Here is a 20054-nt window from a genome sequence, read left to right as displayed (position 1 = left end):
TGTCCATGTTTCCATGTTTCCTGCTCCTCCTCCCATTCTTCCTCATTATCTTCCCTCCTCCTTCTCGCCTCCCTTCCTTTCCCTTCCTTCCCTTCATTATACACACTAGACACGTTTAAAAATCTGCCTTTCCGACCGATCTATTGCGTAAAATTCTCAAGCTTTTCTTCTTCAATTTTCAAGCTTTTCTTTAATTTTCGTTATCAGGTTCCACATTTAAGCCTTCGTCGGTGATTTTTTTTTCTTTTTTTCTCATTTAGTTTCGTGCTTCAGATAGTTTTATTTTTGGGGGGGAGAGGGAGAAGGGAAGGGAAGGGGGTGTTTGGTTACGTGTGTTTGTGTGTGTGTGTGTGTGTGTGTGTGTGTGTGTGTGTGTGTGTCTGCCTGTCCGTCTCTGTTGTTGATGTTGTTGTTGGTGGTGGTGGTGGTATGCTAATAATGCTGATAATAATAATGGTTGTTTTGCCCTTGACTCTCACGCCTTTGATGTGAAGAAGAAAAAAACTTCAGCTCAACACAGTGAAAATATGTCCCAGTGAATACATGACATTCTCTCTCTCTCTCTCTCTCTCTCTCTCTCTCTCTCTCTTCTCCTCCTCCTCCTCCTCCTTCTCCTCCTCACCCTGATATTTGCTATATAAATTTGCATCGCTTTAGCTTTGAATAATTCGTAGATGATTCGTATTAATTAAGAGGATCCTTGCTGCGGTTTTTACCTCCGTTTTATTTGTTTTCTAGTAAGTGTAGATAAGTGAAAGTGTACGTGTGTGTGTGTGTGTGTGCGTGGGCGTGGGTGTTCCTGTAAGCTCGAAGTGACCACAGGCTTGAAAGTTAATCAGACTCGCTATAAGAATGGTAGCTATGAGGGTGTAAGCAGTTGCTGTGTTCGTGAGTCTGATAGTAGGCTTGGAGGTATGGCATGTTTGATTAGTTAAGCTGGGCGTGGAAATGGTACTGGGTGGGAATGTGTGGGTGTGGGTGTAACCTTTAGTTCTGTCTGTGGATGTGGGTGTAAGCAGTAGTTGTGTTTTCGTATGTGTTAGAATAGGCTTGGAGTGATTCTTAAGCTTGACAAGTTAAGCTGGGCGTGGAAATCGTACTGTTTGTGGGTGTGGGTGTGGGTTCAAGCCTTAGTGGTGTTCGTGGGTGTTAGAATAAGCTTGGAGTAGAGATAGCAAGTTTGACTGGGAGGGAGAATATAGGTGAATGTGGGCTCGGGGTGTCCGTAGATTTTGTAAAGTTAGGCTGTGCGTGAGAGTGGACGTGACTGTAATATTTGAGTAACTGTAGATTTGAAAAGATTAACTGGGGGAGAGTTTGTAGTGACTATATGATGAAAATTTTGACTAGGCGAGAGTTTATAGTGACTGTATAATGAAAAGACTGACTGGGGATCAATTTATAGTGACTGTATGATGAAAAGTTTGACTGGAGAGAGTTTGAAGTAATCGTAGTCAAGTTTATAAAGAGTGACAACGTAAGAGTGAGTTTGAGTGGAAGTTAAAGGTAATCGTTGGTTCAAAAAGTTCAGATCGACAAGGTAAGAGTAAGTTTGAGAAGGAGCTGAGAGTAATCGCAGGTTCAAAAAGTTCAGATTGCCAACATAAGAGTGAGTCTGAATGAAAGTTTATAGTAATCGTAGGCTCAAAAAGTTCAGATTGGCAACGTGAGAATGAGTTTGAGTAGAAGTTTCAAGTAATCGTAGGTTCAAAAAGTTCAGATTGGCAACGTGAGAATGAGTTTGAGTAGAAGTTTAAAGTAATCGTAGGTTCAAAAAGTTCAGATTGCCAACGTGAGAATGAGTTTGAGTAGAAGTTTAAAGTAATCGTAGGTTCAAAAAGTTCAGATTGGCAACGTGAGAATGAGTTTGAGTAGAAGTTTAAAGTAATCGTAGGTTCAAAAAGTTCAGATTGGCAACGTGAGAATGAGTTTGAGTAGAAGTTTCAAGTAATCGTAGGTTCAAAAAGTTCAGATTGGCAACGTGAGAATGAGTTTGAGTAGAAGTCTAAAGTAAATGTAGGTTCAAAAAGTTCAGATTGGCAACGTGAGAATGAGTTTGCGTAGAAGTTTCAAGTAATCGTAGGTTCAAAAAGTTCAGATCGACAACGTGAAAGTAAGTTCGAGAGGGAGTTTAAAGTAATCGTAGGTTCAAAAACTTGGGTTCGGCGCTAACTGGAAACTCGCACGAGTCTGGGAATGACAAAGATGAGCGTGCAAGTTGTGGCAGCGTGGGCTTAAGGGTTTGCGTGAGTGACAGTACATAATAGCCACGCACACGCTCACACAGAGAGAGAGAGAGAGAGAGAGAGAGAGAGAGAAAATGTTGGAGAACTGACTTGACGGGCGGCCTGACAGATTGACGAACAGACCACAAAACACAAAACCAGCAGAAGAGATGAAGAAAGAAGTGTCTCAAGCCGACGTTCCTTTGTTTCCTTTGAGTTGTCCTTACCGCGGAGGACGAAAGGCGACAAAGTAAAGACCTAGGAGGCTATACTGAACGTCAAGGGCCTAAAGAAGAAGAAGAAGAAAACCTCCGTCTTTGTGTTCATTTCTACTGTTATATATAATGGCGAGAGAAAGAAAATAGTAATGCTAATAATAACGAAAGGCAGCGAGATGATAATTATTGCGAGAGCGAAGAGGAACATGGTGGATGGGTGGAACAGGCTTGGCAGTCATGTGGTGAGTGCCAATACGATAGACATATTAAAACAGAGGTTAATTTGATGGGTTTTGATGTTACGTGGGACTAAAAGGAAAATAATGATAAAGATGGTGATAATGATGATGAAGATGATGACAAAGACGATGATAACGCAGTACAAAGACAAGACACCCGGATACCCCAACCGACACCTCTCCCTCCCTCTCCTCTCCCTCCCTCACCCCACCCGACAGCTTCCCCTCCGACAGCTCCCTTCCTGCCTCCCGCCTCCATCAGCCCCTTCAGCCTTTGCCATAACTCCTCGCCAAGCCTGTCCCTGCAAGACCCTGACCGCCATTACGAGAGAGAGAGAGAGAGAGAGAGAGAGAGAGAGAGAGAGAGAGAGAGAGAGAGAAGAATGAATGGAAGAAGAAAGAGATATTACAAGAGAGAAAGAGAAAACTGAGAGAGAAAGAAAGAAAGAAAGAAAGAACAGTACATACGATACCCTAGAAACGTGTACGATCATATAAGAGAGAGAGAGAGAGAGAGAGAGAGAGACCATAATTACCTTCAAGTTTGTCGTCAGGTGTTGGAGAAGGAAGAGAAGTTGTCAGCTGCACACCTGAGAGAGAGAGAGAGAGAGAGAGAGAGAGAGAGAGAGAGAAAATAATTGGAAGAGCGACTGAAAGAGGAAATTTAATAACGTAAGAAAATTAAATTAGAAAAAAATTGTGTATTTCAACAGCGAATGATATCAATTTCATTACAATAGATTGACTACTGCTACTACTACCAATGCTACTACTACTACTACTACTACTACTACTACCATTGCTACTACTACTACTACTACTACTACTACTACTACCATTGCTACTACTACTACTACTACTACTACTACTACTACTACCATTGCTACTACTACTACTACTACTACTACTACTACTACTACTACTACTACTACTACTACTACTACTACTACCATTGCTACTACTACTACTACTACTACTATCACAACCACCACCACCACCTCCACTACTACTACTACTACTACTACTACTACTACCATTGCTACTACTACTACTATTACTACTACTACTACCATTGCTACTACTTCTACTACTACCACTACCATGTTTATTACTACCTGACACATAATCATGGAGGGCTCCATAGCTTGGAGGTCATTAGCCCCATCTCTGTTCGCTAATGACTGTGGCATCCAACCATATCACTAATACTACCTGACACTAAATCACCTATCATCTATTACGTCCAGATCCCCCTTTCCTTCCCTACTCAAGTCACTCCCGACCCACCCTAATGTCACTCTCCACCACTGTGGCTTCATAGTCCATATTGGAGATGTTGGTGGCTTTTGGGCCAGAGTGTCTGGTGCCCCTGAGACATAGGATGGCCGACCTGAGCAGGGAGAACGAGAGGCGACACCTCATCCAGGCGACAACGTGGCTCCTTGGCTGTTGCTTCTTTTCTGAGATTAGTTCCGCGAGGCGTACTACTGCTACTACTACTACTACTACTACTACTACTACTGCCATTGCTACTACTACTACTACTACTACTACTACTGCTACTACTACTAATAATAATAATAATACTGCTACTACTGCCATTGCTACTACTACTACTACTACTACTATCACAACCACCACCACCACCTCCACTACTACTACTACTACTACTATTGTGGGCGTAATATAAATCGTCCCCTTACTCACATTAACTTTTTTTTTTTTTTTGCTTTTTTTTCTTATTTTCTTAATCTCGACCTCAGTAATGTAACACTTTCTTTATTATAACGAAGCCAATGTAACGTTTTATCCTCCTTGCGTTGCTGTTATTGTTGTTCTTTTTATATACCGTGTTACAGTTTAATGAGGATGCTTGTTTTATTTTTTTAGGTCATTTTTTTTTTCGATATTAAGGAAAATGTAGGTTGTCTTTTACGTGAGGTCGATCGGGGTGACTTTAGAATTATTTTTATTATTATTATTGGTATAAAAAGTAGTAGTAAAGTAGTAGTAGTAGTAGTAGTAGTAGTAGTAGTAGTTGTAGCTATAGTCGTATGGTAGTAATGAAGTTTATAGTAGTCAGCGAACAGTTATTTTATTGTTACCATAATAATACAGTTGTCACTACCAGTACTACTAATAAGAATACTAACACTAATACTATGACTAATATTACTTCCCTAACTTCAGCAATATATTCAAGCCTTTTCACTAGTCCAGCATTAACTCACGTACGATTGTTTTCTCTTCGTCAGCTCGCAAGGATGCTTCAAAATCGAGTCCTTGTCTGTTCATCGCTTCATTGGATCCAGTTCATTGTTGGCTGTGGTGGGTGTCGGACCTGGGGCGGTGATGTGCGTCTGTACTCGGCAGTTTAGTTGGTGAGTAATAGTGTATACATAATTCATAGACCGTCAAATATAATTGCTGTAGGCGTAATGTGTGGCGGCAGTTTAGTTGGTAATAGTGTATACATAATTCATAGACCGTCAAATATAATTGCTGTAGGCGTAGTGTGTGGCTTGTGAGTGATATACAAACAGCCGACTGATGCGTGAGAGGGTGATGCTACCCAGTGCAGAGCCTCTTAACAGTAACGATGTAATGACCTCGTTCAGCATGTGATAGTTTGATTTACGAGTCGTCTTATAAGTGTGAGGTTGCGGAGCAGTAACGTGGACTTCAGGCGTGCTGTTTGCCTTGTGGGGACTGGGGAGTATACTGTATTGACCGTAGAAACTCGTGAGGCCAGGAACGTACCTACCCAGTGTCGGGCTGTAGACAGTAACGTTGTACTGATTCGTGAGGCCAGGGACGCCCTACCCAGTGTCGGGCTCAAGACAGTAACGATGTAATGACCTCGTTCAGCAATACTAGTTTAAAGTGACGAGCCTGCAAAAGTGTGAGGCCGAGGGGCTGGGACGTGGACTTAAGACATGGACTTTAGACGTAGTGCTTGACCTGTTTGTGCTGTACGGCCCTTTGTTATTATTTTTAATGCTATTTATTTCATTTTACAGCAATCACAAGCCCTAACAAAGAGTGGTAACAAAAAAAAAAAGATCTACAGGCAGTCGTACTGATTTGTGAGGCCAGGGATGTCCTACCCAGTGTCGGGCCTAAGACAGTAACTTTGTAATGACCTCGTTCAGCAATAGTTTGAAGTGACGAGCCTTCTTATGAGAGTGAGGTTGGGGGTCGGGGACGTGGATCGTAGCCCGGCAATCATGAGTAAGTGCAGTGGAAATAAGATCTATAATTGGTGTATGCCGTGTGTCAGAATGAGATGGGGAAAGCAATGAGAGAATGTATGAGGAATTGGAATGAGTTTAACAAGAGTGGATTGTGGAGTGTTTGAATGAGTGGTTTGGTTCTCTTGAGATGGTTTGGGCACTAACATCGGAGAACCAGCTGGAGATTAAATTAGAGCCTTTAATAATACCTCTAAACCAGCTGGAGATTAAATTAGAGCCTTTAATAATACCTCTAAACCAGCTGGAGATTAAATTAGAGCCTTTAATAATACCTCTAAACCAGCTGGAGATTAAATTAGAGCCTTTAATAATACCTCTAAACCAGCTGGAGATTAAATTAGAGCCTTTAATAATACCTGTAAACCAGCTGGAGATTAAATTAGAACCTTTAATAATACCTCTAAACCCGCTGTAGAGATTAAATTAGAACCTTTAATAATACCTCTAAACCAGCTGGAGAGATTAGATTAGAACCTTTAATAATACCTCTAAACCAGCTGGAGATTAAATTAGAACCTTTAATAATACCTCTAAACCAGCTGGAGATTAAATTAGAACCTTTAATAATACCTCTAAACCCGCTGGAGATTAAATTAGAGGCCTTAATAATACCTCTAAACCAGCTGTAGAGATTAAATTAGAGGCCTTAATAATACCTCTAAACCAGCTGTAGAGATTAAATTAGAGGCCTTAATAATACCTCTAAACCAGCTGTAGAGATTAAATTAGAGGCCTTAATAATACCTCTAAACCAGCTGTAAAGATTAAATTAGAACCTTTAATAATACCTCTAAACCAGCTGTAAAGATTAAATTAGAACCTTTAATAATACCTCTAAACCAGCTGTAAAGATTAAATTAGAACCTTTAATAATACCTCTAAACCAGCTGGAAAGATTAAATTAGAGCCCTTAATAATACCTCTAAACCAGCTGGAGAGATTAAATTAGAACCTTTAATAGTACCTCTAAACCAGCTGTAGAGATTAAATTAGAACCTTTAACAATACAGGACAGAGTACAATGTCATATGGAAAACCAGCAGTAGACTAATAATATATGATTGTGAACAAATTTGTAATGGGATTTATTTATTTATTTATTTATTTATTTATTTATTTATTTATTTTTTTTTTTCAGGTCATCATTCCTCTGAAAGCCACTCAAGGGAAGAGTGCCACCTATATCAACATGTGCCCAAGGGTGAAGGACCAAGATGTGCAGCGTGGGAGAGCTTCATAGGGGAGTGTCATGGGCTGCCAGAGTATGTGATATGGTCGTGGGGAGTAGGCCCTGCATTGCATGTGAATATAGATAGATAGTAGTAGTAATAGTAGTGGCAGTATTATAGCATTATTACTAGTAGTGGTGAATCTTAAGAATAGCAGCTCCTTGCGGGTGCACATTTAGGGCATGGTATGGTGGTAATTACATTTCTAGCACATACGACGGGGTTTTGACAAGCGGACAGGTGTGTTTATGTCACAAGGGTGTATTTTTCCACGCTGGCCTCACAATTTCTTCCAAGTCGATGGGCGATGAGACTGCGAGCTCCAGGGTGAAGAGAAGGAAAAGCCCGTGCGGAAAAAATGCACCCCTTGTGACATAAACACGCCTGTCCACTTGTCAAAACCCTGTCGAACGTGCTAGAAATGTTGTAATTACCACCACACCGTGCCCTAAATGCGCACCTGCTAGGAGCTGCTATTCTTAAAATTTACCCTAGTAGTATCAATAGCATGATGTGCTAATATGAGGCACTCAAAATAGAAAAGGGTGAACTCAACACCAAAAGGGGATTTTAGGTACCACGACAATGGCATTGCTTCCTTTTATGCCAAGAGATGGTGAGTTTGCCCGTTTCTCAGTGTAAGGAGCGCGTACAAAAGGCAAGTAAAATCTGGCTTCCCTGGCCCTTGCATGGGGTGGTGTGTTTAGAAATGAAGTTTTCTTTGAACTTAAGGCGAGTTCACCCTTTCTGTTCTCGACACCTCATGATATTACATGACCATTGCAGTAATTCTCCAGGTGTGTGGGGTCAAGTAATACATATCTAAATAAAGGTTTTATTGATTTACATTAACCAATAAGCATTTAGTTTTGATAAATAATATAATTTGTATTAATAATTTATTGTACATGTTCACAGGTAGATGAAGTAATTTTTGCACATTAGAAAGGTCAACTCTGTCAACCTGGATTTGTTTTCCTTAGGAGCTACAACTTAGGGAGCCATTTCATGGAGTTGGTTGCCTTACTAAACCAGTTTTGGGCATTCAATGATTACTTGACTGAATGGTACATGAATTTATTGTTGATTGTCAAAATGAATGACTTAGTCACAGATTTAATTTAACGAAGACGTGTATGAATGCATTTTAGTTTGATACATGAATGACAGTGTACGGTGTGGGGGTGACTACACTCTTGTAAGACTACTTTGTCATAAATACAAAATAAAAGGCATTATCATATGAAGCAGAGAAAGTTTGTATTTTTGGATGACACGTGACAGCTGATGGTGAGGTCAGGAGCAGCCAGGCAGAGGGTGGCTTCAGGACACTCATGAACACAATGGGAACAGCTTCGGCTGAGGTGTCATGAAAGGCAATCTTTGCCACACACGTGGAGGATGTCATTTTGATCATGAAAACTGTATGTTTTTGGAAAAGCAGAATAAAGGATACAGAAACATCAAGCAGGTGAACAGATCACTGTAGGCAATGCGTGTTGTAGGTTGATGACTAACAAATTTATGAATCGTGGAATCAACAAAATTAATTCCCTTTCATAATCCCAGAAAACTGCTGAACACTGACTGGGGTGAGTGCAGAGCATCATGACAAAGGCAGCAGCCTACCAGGCGGTGGTGGAGGTGCATGTGGTGCCACACCAGATTAAACGTGCCTCGCTGCTGACCGTGAGTACATATATAACAATTGTTCTTTGGATTGCAACAAAAGTTTTCCTCTGCAGTCTTGCACTAATATTAAGGTTATTGAAGCACACAGAGCAACCAAAATCATTTGGGTAGACAACAAGTCAGAGTGGTGTTGCAGTTCATGAGAAATGAGTCAACATTTTTGGGGGGTACATGCCTCTTATAAATAGATAAAACAATGTTTATGCTCATTAGGTTTATATTGCTCTCAGCAAAGTTCAGTTCCCTGTAAATATAGAGTATTTCAAAACTTTATGGCACTGCAAGATTTTTACATCCTTCTTTATTACTTGATTCACCAAATTTTGCCATCCACTCTGTTCACATCACTGTCTTCCCATACTGTTGAGACTACCGCTGTCCCTTCACACTGCCCTCTCCATCTCCCTTGACCACTGCAGTTTATAACCCCTTCTCCCCTTCATAATGTGCTCTCCTTCCCCAGACACAGCCTACAACCTTATCTTGCTTCCTTTCACACTGCACTTTCCTCCTGTCTTTCCCTCCCCACACATAGTCTTCAGCCTCCTCTTGCTTTCTTTCATACAGCTTCACTTCCTTCACTCTCCTCCTGTCTCTCCCTCCCCAAACACAGCCTACAACCTTCTCTCCTCTCCTTTCATAACGCCCTTTCCTCCTGTCTCTCTCTTCCCAGCCACAATCTTCCTCTTCTTGCTTCCCTTCACACAGCAATCCCTTGCCTCTCCCTCCCCATAAATAGCCTACACCCTTGTCCTGCATCCCTGATAACCTCCATCTGCTCCTCCCCTCCAAGATGGCCTCGGGGGAGCATCACAAGAGCTGCTGCTGCTGGGGAGGCGAGTTTATCAGCAGCGGCTCCTCCTCGTAGTTCTCCGTCTTCATGTCGTTGAGGCCGAGGTCTTCGTTCTGCTGGTGGGAGCGCTCGTACTCCTCAACGGTGAGCTGCGGGTCGTCGTCTGGGGCGTACAGGTTCTGGAGGTAGTTGTTCCCGGCAGGGTCGTCCATGATGAAGGTGACCTGTCTCTTGCCCTCGATGACCTGGTATAGAGGAACAATGTGTGAGGAAAGGTTTGTGGTTAAGTTGTTGGTGGGTGTGGGTGTGTGTGTGTGTTTTTGTTTACTTAGTTGTGAAATACAGGAAAAGAGCCGTACTAGGCTCATGCTGTCCCGTCTCCATAACGCTTATTATCCAGTTTGGCTTTAAATTCATGAATCGTTTTTGCACACACAGTCTCCTCATCAAGTCCGTTCCATATTGTTAAACTTCTGTATGGAAAACTGTGTGTGTGTGTGTGTATTTACCTATCTGTAGTCTACCGGGCCCAAGGTAAGCTCTAATAGTCCCATACCCATATTTACATTTATTCAGCCTTTCCTGGATAAATGTAGATATGGAGACAGGACTATTAGAACTTAGCTCTGGCCCGGTAGACTACAAATAGGTAAATACGTGTGTGTAAATCTCTCTCTCTCTCTCTCACAAATGCCTCATTGTTATCACATGTTCAAACCCCTCCTATGTACACCATTCTCCCATTCTTCCACTCCACAATGCAATCCCTTGGCCGTTACACCCATACTGAAGCCGTCACATATCACCGTTACTTTATCCATCCCATTATGAAGCCCCAAACATTTCTCTTACATGCCTAGCTCATCTCCACTGTAAATAATCATTGCTGTGCTACATTCCAAGTCCTTGTCTCGTATACCACAAGAAATCAACTGTTTCATCAGTGTCTCAAGTAACATTTCTTTAGTGATCCAGTTCACACTAGGCCAGATAGCAATGTGTTGTGTTACCTCTTCCAGGCCATCAAGGAGCTTCTCCACCACAGCCTTGCGGTCGTCCTTGGAGGAGTCGCCCATCAGGAAGGGGTTGGTCTCCAGGTCTTCCTTGATGTTGGTCAGCAGGCCCTCCAGCGTGGTGAACCTGCACAGACAACAACACTCACTAGTCCGCCACACCTGCCACAACCACCCGCACCACGTAGCTCATGGCCTGGAGATCCGCCCCCTTCCTCACCCCAGCCTTTGCTAGAGTTGTCACTGATTGACCAATTGTTTTTCTTAATATCCATGATAGAAAAATATTTAGTGCATGAAATCACCCCATATCTATATTTAATACCTTGAAAACAGTTAGATGACAACAAAAAATTGAAACTTTAATCATATTAGCATAATTCTACAAAAACTCCCTCAGCCTGCGACACCCGAGCAGCACTGCCCGGGCCACAACCGAGTGGCGGCCACAAGCCACAGCCAGGGATGTGCTGAGCAAGTGTAGCATGCTGTGGAACGACTATCTTGCTGGGAATTTTTTCCTATGAATATCCTAATGTAAAGTGGTAAAGCAATTTTGTCATTTAAAAATATTTCAGATATGAATCCATAAGCTATATAAATATGGAGTAATTTCAACCCTTGCGTATTTTTTGCCATATCAAATACATCAGCCAGTCAGCTGTGACTCCATGGAGGAGGCACAGCTTGGAGTGAGGAAGGTGACTGACTGCAACTAAAACAACTGTCAAGTCTGCTCTGCTGCAACCTACTGGAAATGTATTCACTATATAACTGGACAAATAAATAAACCTTGCCGTCCTCTGTGTTTGTATTACTGATCCTGATTAAGAAGTCTTCATTAGACTGCATGACACAAACTTGAACCTTGAAATGTTCACCAATGAGTGCCGGGGACCAAACCCAAGGCCTTGCGGGTAGAAGTCAGGGTAGCACACACACTGAGCCACCAATAAACTAAGTCATGATGCCAGAGGCCACTTATGAAGCACTGTACCTGACACCCTAGCCCCCCCTGCACCACAGAGGGGTCCTGGGGGTCAGGTACAGTGCTTCAGAAGTGGCCTCTGGCACCGTGACCCTTGGCTCATCGGTAGCTCCGTTGGTTTGCTGCCCTGACCACGCCAGAAGGCCTGGGTTCAATCCATGGCACTCAGTGGTGAACATTGAGATTTGTCATTGCATTTTAGCAGTTTCTCTGAAGTACAAACTTGGACACTGATGTCAATTATTTAAAACAAATTTGTTAACGACTTCTTGTGTCCAAAGTTAAGAAAGGCTGAATATGGGAGCCAAATCATGCAGAAGAGAAAGCATGCTAAAATGAAAGTGACACTAACATAAATGGAGCACAAAAGGAAATGGTAAAATCTCTCTAATTGCTTTCCTTCCTGTCATCTCCCATTATCATCCTCAGCTGTTGAACCTTCCACTGCTCTAAAAATATGCCTTAAAAAACAGCCCTGCCCTTTAGCAACACAGCAGCAGCATGTTGAGCAGCACCTACTTGCCACCGATGAGTCCGCCGCCCACCACCAGGTCCAGCTCGGGGATGCTCAGCTCGCAGGTCTCACTCTTGAGCACATCCCTGGCCAAGTCGTAGGGCTCCCGCACCTCCAGGGTGATGCGACGGCCGCGCTCCGACACACCGCTGCCGCTCTTCACCTCGTTGCTCCTGTGGCCACAGCCGTCACACGTCATGGCCATGATGATCACCTCCTGCGGACAGACACAAAGGATACCTTTTTTTTTCTTTTCTTTTTTTTTCTTTTTTTACAGCAAGGCAGACAGCTCAAGGGCACTAAAACAAAGTAGTAACAATAAAAGCCCGCCATGTGCTGCTTCAACAAAAGAAAGACAGAACAAGGCCAAAACAGGTCACAGCATACTAACTTGTCCCTCACACTCACAACTACTACATGTTCACCACCACACTTCACCCATTCAGCCACTCCACAATCTACTCCTTTTGTTGTTACACCCAAAAGAAATTCTCATAAACATCTTCATTACTTTATCAGTCTCGACACACCACACACACCTCTTTTAAAGCTCATTGCCGACCTACGGTTTCATGATTCCTTGGCTTAATCTAACTTGGCAATCAGTCTTGATAATATGCAAAGGGAAAGTTCCTAAAACTTAATTATAACTTTTAGACAGGCACACAGCACACTAGCTCATAATGATTATCTTCTGACAGACACACAACACACTTGCCTCTCACACCTATAACTAAAGGAAGTCTTCATCATACACAGGGGCCAGGTTCCTCAAACTCATGATGGTCACCTCCTCCAGACAGGTACAGGGCATACTATCTTGTCCCTCACACTCACAACTGCCACTGGCAGTTTTCACCATACACATGGGCTAGGTTTCCCAAGCGCTTTACATATAACGATAATTTCATGAACAATGTAGCACACAAATGAAAGGATTATGGGAGAAAACACTACCTACATCAACATTTTTATCCAAGAGGTAAATTTTCTACCTTGAAGTGTGGTATCTTGGTGACCTTCATGTTGGTGTTGGCGGGGCGGGAGCAGCGGTCACACAGTGTTGAGAACACCAGCACCTCGTCCTTGAGGCTCTCGGGGTCGTCCTTGGCCTCGCTGGTGCTCTCCTCCGTCAGGGACAACTCGCTCTCATCCTCCTGCTCCTGCGGTGAACTAATATTCCCTTGCAGGTTCTCCTCGCCCAGTGTTGCCTCGTCTTCGTTCAAGAGACCCAGCGCTGTGCTCTGCTCTTTTGTCCTCTTGTACTGGGTCCTCTTGAGCTTTGGGTCCTCATTGGGTGCCTGAGGGTTCTCCACAAAGCTGTTCCCAGATGGGTCATCAACCTGTAACAATGGAAGACTACAGTTGTGAATGGAAGATTTGTGATGGGGTTTCTAATGTGAGATATTTTCTTTCCTTAAAAATTAATTCTTACTTTGACATCTGGTAGAGCAAAAAGAAGAAAACACACATTTGCCAGATGAATAATTGTAAAAACAATACTTCAACAGGCTAACTGGCCCAAAGGCAATGAACACACACTAGCTTACACACACACACATACACACACACACATTGAGGAAGGGAAGATGCTTGAGACAATGAAATATAGCTTCCCGCAAAGAAATAAAGAGGTTTGGAACAGCGAAGTGTGTGCAAAACTTTAAGGAAAAGTTGGACAAATACAGATATGGAGACGGACCACATGAGCAGAACCCCAGGCCTTGTAAAACTACAACTAGGTAAATACAACTAAGTAAACACACACACACACACACACACACACACACACACACACACACACACAGCAGGGCCCAGCAGTACCCATGGATCAGTCCCCCAAACTCAAAAGAGCTCCTTCCAAGAGGGTACTGGCTGGCGATCAAGAGTCTAGCATGTGGTTAGACCATGGGTAACTGACACACGCACACACGCACACACCTTCATATCAGCTTTTTCAATAATAAACACAGACATACACTTACAAGGAGAGTGAATGAGGTGTAAATTCACAAAAGCAGCTTCATTAATAAACAAAGAGTGAAGGGGTGTAAATTCATATAAACTTCTTCTGTTACACACACACACACACACACACACACACACACACACACACACACTTACAATGAGAGTGAAGGGGTGTCCTGGGGTGAGGAGGAGCTCTATCTCGTCAATGAAGTTCTCTATCCTGAGGGCTGTGTCGGGGTTCTCCAGGCGGCGTGCGGATTGGTCCTGGTTCAGCCCGTCCCTCGTTCGGCGCAGGATGCCCTCCACTGTGGTCACCTCTAGGGGTACATACAGGTGTCAGTAACAAGGAGGAACAGCTTAGGGTTTTGTGACGGTAATATTATTTTTCAAGTGATGGCTTACAGTTTTGTGATGGTATGAAATTATTTTTTTTACTTTTGTGTCAGTAACATCAATTTTTGAATGATAGCTTTATGGTTTTCTCATAGTAACATTAGTTTTTGAGTGATAGCTTTGTCTTTTGTGATGGTAATAACATTTTTTGAGCGATAACTAGGTAATAGTTTTGTGATGGTAATACTTTTTTTGAGCGAGTTAATGGTTTCAGTGACCATAACATTATTTATTGAGAGAGAGAGAGAGAGAGAAAAAAAAAAGAAAGGAGAAAAAGAAAAGAAAAGAAAGAGATAAAAGAGAGAGCAGGAGTGAGAGAGAGCCTACCTACACCTCCACCATGCCCCTCACCTCCTTTCTCTCCTGTGGGCGGAATCTCAAGCTCAAGTTCGGGCACACTGACAGTCGCTACATCGGACTTCACCACCTGGCGGCTCAGATCAGCTTCCTCCAGCACATCCAACTGGTAGCGCACCCCCCTCTCCTGGCACTGGCCCTGCTGGTAGGCTGTGTTCTTGTTGCCGCAATGCTCACACTCGAAGGATGTGATCAGCACCTCCTTGTAGTGTGGGATGCGCGTCATAAGGAGGCGAGTGGTGCCCTGCAGAGGATGCAAATTAAGTAACGGAGGAAAAAAGTTGGAAATTTTGGTTTAGTCGGCGCAACATCTGTGGTCAAATGCCGGAGAGAGACAGAAGGGGAAGGAATTAAAGAAGGGAACAGATCCTAGGAGACAGGACACAACCCCCGATTAATACCTGGTACCCATTCACTGCTGGGTGGACAGGGGCGTAGGGTATCTGAAAAGCCGCCCAAATTTTTCCACTCCGCCCGGGAATTGAACCCAGGCTCTCTTGGTTGTGAGCCAAGTGTGCTAACCACTGCACCACGAAGACCCCAAATAACAGAGGGCGTTTTTTTACCTTCACCATCTCCACATATCATTTCTTCACCATTTCCTTGACATTTCAGGGACTTGAGAGAGAAATCAATAACCATCCATAAGCCTAAAGATAAAAAAAAAAGTAATGAAAACACTCGAGATGAATGACTGGAACCATTATTATCTATTATGTATCTATTATTATCTACTGAAAGAAAAGACTGAAACAGGACACATCACCATGGCCATAATCATAAATAACAAGCCAACAGTTAAAAAGAGTACTGGAAACACTTTAAATGATTGACTGGATCTATCGTTATCTATTATGTATCTATTATTATCTACTGAAAGAAAAGACTGACACAGGACACACCACCATGGCCATAATCATAAATAACAAACCTACAGTTATAAAAAGTAATGGAAACACTTTAAATGATTGACTGGAACTATCATTATCTATCATCTATCTGTTATCATCTATTGAAGGAAAAGACTGGCAGAGAACTCCTCACCACAGCCTCCACACTCACCATCTCGTGGCACAGCATACACAGGCTGGAGATGACAGTGACTTGCGGGTCGTCCATCTCCGAGGCAAGGTCGACATATATAGGCTGAAGCTTCTCCCCCATGCTTTCGTCTGCTTCTTAACTCCTTCTGTGAATAGGAAAACAATAGTAACTGACCTAATGATGCACCTATTGGTCTGTTACATTGACAAAGAAAGGAAAGAAAAAAGAAAAAGTAATAAAAAAACAAGAAAAAGAAAAAAAGAGATAGAAAGAGGTAAAAACAGAGAAAGTAAAAGAAAGAAAGAGCCCACCTCCACCTCCACCTCCCCTCAGACAAGGAAGGATGACCACAAAATACTAGTAAAAGCTCCATCCTGTCACTGCTTTAGGCTACGTTTTGACACAACAAATATTCTAATCCACAGGGCATACACTATGGAGCAGAATATGCTTCCCTCACCAACAATATACAACTGACTGATGATTAAAATTAGCTCACTGTATTGATTTTTCCTGGCACTTCCCTCTTGGAGCAAACACAAAAATCTCTACAAACCCTTCACTACACACTCAACCCTTAGGAAATACAACAGCCATTATTATTAACCCAGTAGCAGCGGGGATCATGATTTTTAATGGTCCCTCCAAGCGAAAAAAATGAGAAAAAATCACCCCTCACACAAACCATTTCATAATATATATCAAAGCATTTGTGATTAGATTATGTATCATCTATTTTGTGGGGGTTAATATCATGACACAAATTTGGCTTGTCACTGCTACACGGTAAAACCACAAATTTGGTCCGTCGCTGCTACCGGGTTAAAAACTGATCATCACCACCACAGTCCCCAAGAGGTCACCACCATAGTCCACAAGAGGTCACCATCACAAGCCTCCAAGGTCACCATCACAGCACCAAGCCTCCAAGGTCATCATCACAACACCAAGCCCCCAAGAGGTCACCACCACAAGCCTCAAAAGGTCATCATCACAACACCAAGCCCCCAAGAGGTCACCACCACAAGCCTCAAAAGGTCATCATCACAACACCAAGCCCCCAAGAGGTCACCACCACAAGCCTCAAAAGGTCATCGTCACAGCATCAAGACCCCAAGAGGTCACCACCACAAGCCTCAAAAGATTACCACCACAGTCCCCAAGAGGTCACCACCACAGCCCCCATGAGGGCACCCCGCCAGAGTCCAGCATTCACCACCCTTGACATGTCTTTAGCCGTCATCTGGCGATCAAGAACTACCTTAGACCGTGCAAGAATTGCCCCAAATCTAGGGAAATTCTTGCATTTCTTGTTCTAGCATGTCAGATTTTCAAGAATCCCCCAAAATTCTTGAAGGGACCCACGCAAGCCACAGTGGAACAGAGTACAGCCACTTTCTTGCTGGCCACACCTCTTTAGGCCTATGGCGATGACCATTTCCTGAGCTTCCTATGGGTAACCCTGCCAGGTGGGGGTGGATATAGAGTTCAAGAGGTTACTGTTGTATTACTGCTGCACCACAGAACATTTTAAAACATCATTGTAGGATAACTAAAAACTTTCCAGTATGAAAACATCATCATCATTAGAGACAGGAAAGTGAAACGATGCCATTTGTCAATATTTAGTCGAGAAAAGGACGTTTTAAGAAATTCCGTCGCATACAGTGACGCTAGGCTAAGCAGCTAGGGAAATGTTCCTAATGATCTCGTAATAATGGCTAAATCAACACGTGCTGCCCTTGATGAGTGACAAAATGAGATACAATATTGATTCATCTAGTCATATGAGCAAGAAAGAGGCCTCTGGCAGATCACAGGTGGGAGGTGAAAAAGTCTCAAGAATGGGGCGGGGGTCAAGAAAGCCATATATCACCAGATGACGCCTTTTCTCTTGAACAGGGCAGGTTACGTTAGATTAGGTTAAATTTAGTTGTAAATTCATGGTAATTTTGAGTGGGAATTACATTGAGAGTATTTTCCAGAACACCCCGTGGTTAGTTTCAAAGGTACAAAAAAGAAACAGAAAGAAGAATTATAAAGCTGACAAGTATTCCTGACGAAATGCTGGGAAAAAAAGGGCACAAATGCTTGGATAAGTGCACAGAAAAACAATGAAAATAAGTGACTTCAGCAACAAACAAAAATATAATGCAATAGCTTATTACAGCGAGGAAAGTTACGTACTACTGAAAAGGAAAGTGTGTGAATAAGAGAGGACCGAGAGGAGGCAGACCTAAGAAGCGATACAAAGCATTATAGGTCAAAAGAAAAAGAAGGTAAGGTTAAGTTTAGTTGTTAATGCAAGGTACCAGTAGAGATTGGGAATACGCTATTGAAAAGTAAAGTGTGTGAATAAGAAGAGGAGAGGACCGAGGGCCAGCGTGGAAAAATACACCCCTTGCGACATACACGCCTGTCCGCTTGTCAAAACCCTGTCGTACGTGCTAGAAATGTTGCAATTACCACCACACCATACCCTAAATGCGCACCCACTAGGAGCTGCTACTCCCAAGATTATCCCAAGGTACCAGTAGAGATTGGGAATACACTATTGAAAAGGAAAGTGTGTGAATAATAAGAGGACCAAGAGGAGGAGGACCTAAGAAGCGATACAAAGCGTTACCGGTCAAAAGAAGAAGGTTAGGTCAAGCATGCTGTTGGGAAAAAAGAACTGAGCAGTGAAAGTGGAGTGAAAAGTGTAATACTGAAAACCTTGAAAACCTAACAAAAGGGCGTAGAAAAGCAAAGCCAGGGGAAGAAAAGAGAAGAAAAAAGCAGAAAAACACATCAGCTTGGGGTGAAGTGTATAAGTGTGCACTGTGAAGTAACTAATTAGTGCATGGTATTAAGTATAGAAGTGTTGAGAAGGAGGATCTAAGAAGCGGTACAAAGCATTACAGGTCAAAAAGTTAATGCAAAGTACTAGTAGAGATTGGGAATACGCTATTGAAAAGGAAAGTGTGTGAATAAGGAGAAGAGAGGACCGAGAGGAGGGGGACCTAAGAAAGCGTTACAGGTAAAAAAGAAAAAGAAAAGTAGGTCCCCGGCCACTGCCTGCCGCCCACCTCACACACTGCCGCCCCTCGTCCTGACGCCTGCCGCTGACTGGTGGGTATGTTAGGGATGTCACAGGAAGTAAATACAAAGGATGTCAGTCACAGAAAAGCACTACGTCTCTCTGGGTCGCGGCAAACAACGATTTCTCGCACGTGTGGCAAGAATCGCAACTCAGCAGCTGATCAATCTTCGGTCTGTCGCTCATTTCGCCCAAAATCGTGACATATTTCTAATTTATGCTCTGTTTAATGCTTTCCCCTGGTTTATGTGGGTTTAATAACGATTAATTGCATTCAAAATATTTTTATACCCCTCTCACCTCATTTTGTAAAGCTGTATCACTCTTTGGTCTATCATGAAATATATCTGATGTATGCTCTATCTAATCCTTTTCCCTGGTTTATATGGGTTTAGTAATGATTAATTGCATTCAGAATATTCTAATACCCCTCTCGCCTCATTTTGTTAAGCTATATCACTCTTCGGTCTGTCGCTTATTTCGGCCCAAAATCGTTAAATATTTATAATTTATATTCCATTTAGTGCTTTTCCCTGGTTCATGTGGGTTTAGTAACGATTTATTGCATTCAGAATATTTCTATATCCCTCTCGCCTCATTTCGTTAGGCTAAGTGCGACGCAGGACCAAAAATAAATCGATAATTCCCGAATGTCCTCGAAGAATTTTTCCCTCCAAGCAATGACGTCAGAATTTAAACCGTCTCACATCTCTCATCATAATGGCGATAACAGGAGCCATTTTTATCAAACAAGATTTTCATATATATGCGAGAATGGCTCTTGCATTGGCTCTTAATAAGTTGATTTAGGAGTGACCCGGCCATTGAACTAATAAATTAACTTAATGTATTATATTCGCAGTTCTTGTAATAGAAAAAAATAAAAAGTATATGTCATTCTCTGCACCTTTCATGTTAATTCTTTTCGTCACCCTAAGTAAATTATTTCCAGACATTTTATAAGTGTTTCGCATGTACTAAAAGACAATATATATGAGTCTAATACATATTATTTAGGTCCAATTGAGTAGGCATGATTTTCTGTTTT

General features: G+C 42.5%; 1 protein-coding gene and 2 long non-coding RNA genes across 6 annotated transcripts in view; 1 reads left to right on the top strand and 2 right to left on the bottom strand.

Moving 5' to 3' along the window:
- The window catches only part of LOC127000496 (uncharacterized), a 63991-nt gene extending 52524 nt beyond the window's left edge, over positions 1-11467 (top strand). The window contains exons 3-8 of one of the 3 annotated variants that reach the window (XR_007754131.1): positions 4938-5063; positions 5703-5913; positions 7075-7198; positions 8735-8854; positions 9651-9794; positions 10670-11467. This is a non-coding gene — a long non-coding RNA (uncharacterized LOC127000496). Of the gene's footprint in view, positions 1-4937; positions 5064-5105; positions 5143-5702; positions 5914-7074; positions 7199-8734; positions 8855-9650; positions 9795-10669 lie in introns of those variants that run through there. The other 2 variants (XR_007754132.1, XR_007754133.1) reach the window with 2 other exon arrangements.
- LOC127000500 (uncharacterized) lies at positions 6312-7065 on the bottom strand. 2 transcript variants are annotated; one of them, XR_007754195.1, is made up of 3 exons: positions 6901-7065; positions 6681-6812; positions 6312-6378 (listed from the first exon to the last, which is right to left on the bottom strand). It is a non-coding gene; the product is annotated as an uncharacterized LOC127000500 (long non-coding RNA). The 2 variants fall into 2 exon arrangements; XR_007754196.1 differs by having other exon boundaries at positions 6346-6422.
- Positions 7989-19180, bottom strand: LOC127000491 (zinc finger protein ZPR1-like). Its single transcript, XM_050864219.1, has 8 exons — positions 18996-19180; positions 15946-16072; positions 14878-15127; positions 14290-14450; positions 13161-13508; positions 12171-12382; positions 10661-10790; positions 7989-9895 (listed from the first exon to the last, which is right to left on the bottom strand). The coding sequence occupies exons 2-8, from the start codon at positions 16045-16047 to the stop codon at positions 9668-9670; spliced, it is 1431 nt and encodes a 476-aa protein (XP_050720176.1). The 5' UTR covers positions 16048-16072; positions 18996-19180; the 3' UTR covers positions 7989-9667.
- Between the last annotated feature and the right edge of the window lie 874 nt (positions 19181-20054).

The sequence above is a fragment of the Eriocheir sinensis genome, chromosome 19 (genome assembly GCF_024679095.1).
Source record: "Eriocheir sinensis breed Jianghai 21 chromosome 19, ASM2467909v1, whole genome shotgun sequence".
NCBI lineage: Eukaryota > Metazoa > Arthropoda > Malacostraca > Decapoda > Varunidae > Eriocheir > Eriocheir sinensis.
This window is presented reverse-complemented; position numbering and strand designations above follow the sequence as displayed.

Coding starts and splice junctions, on each gene's coding strand:
- LOC127000491 (XM_050864219.1), bottom strand. CDS start 16,047: ATGGGGGAGAAGCTTCAGCCTATATATGTCGACCTTGCCTCGGAGATG. Junction 12,383..13,160: donor CCAAGATACCACACTTCAAG/GTAGAAAATTTA, acceptor GTCTGTCCGCAG/GAGGTGATCATCATGGCCAT. Junction 9,896..10,660: donor TCCTTGATGGCCTGGAAGAG/GTAACACAACAC, acceptor CCTCTATACCAG/GTCATCGAGGGCAAGAGACA.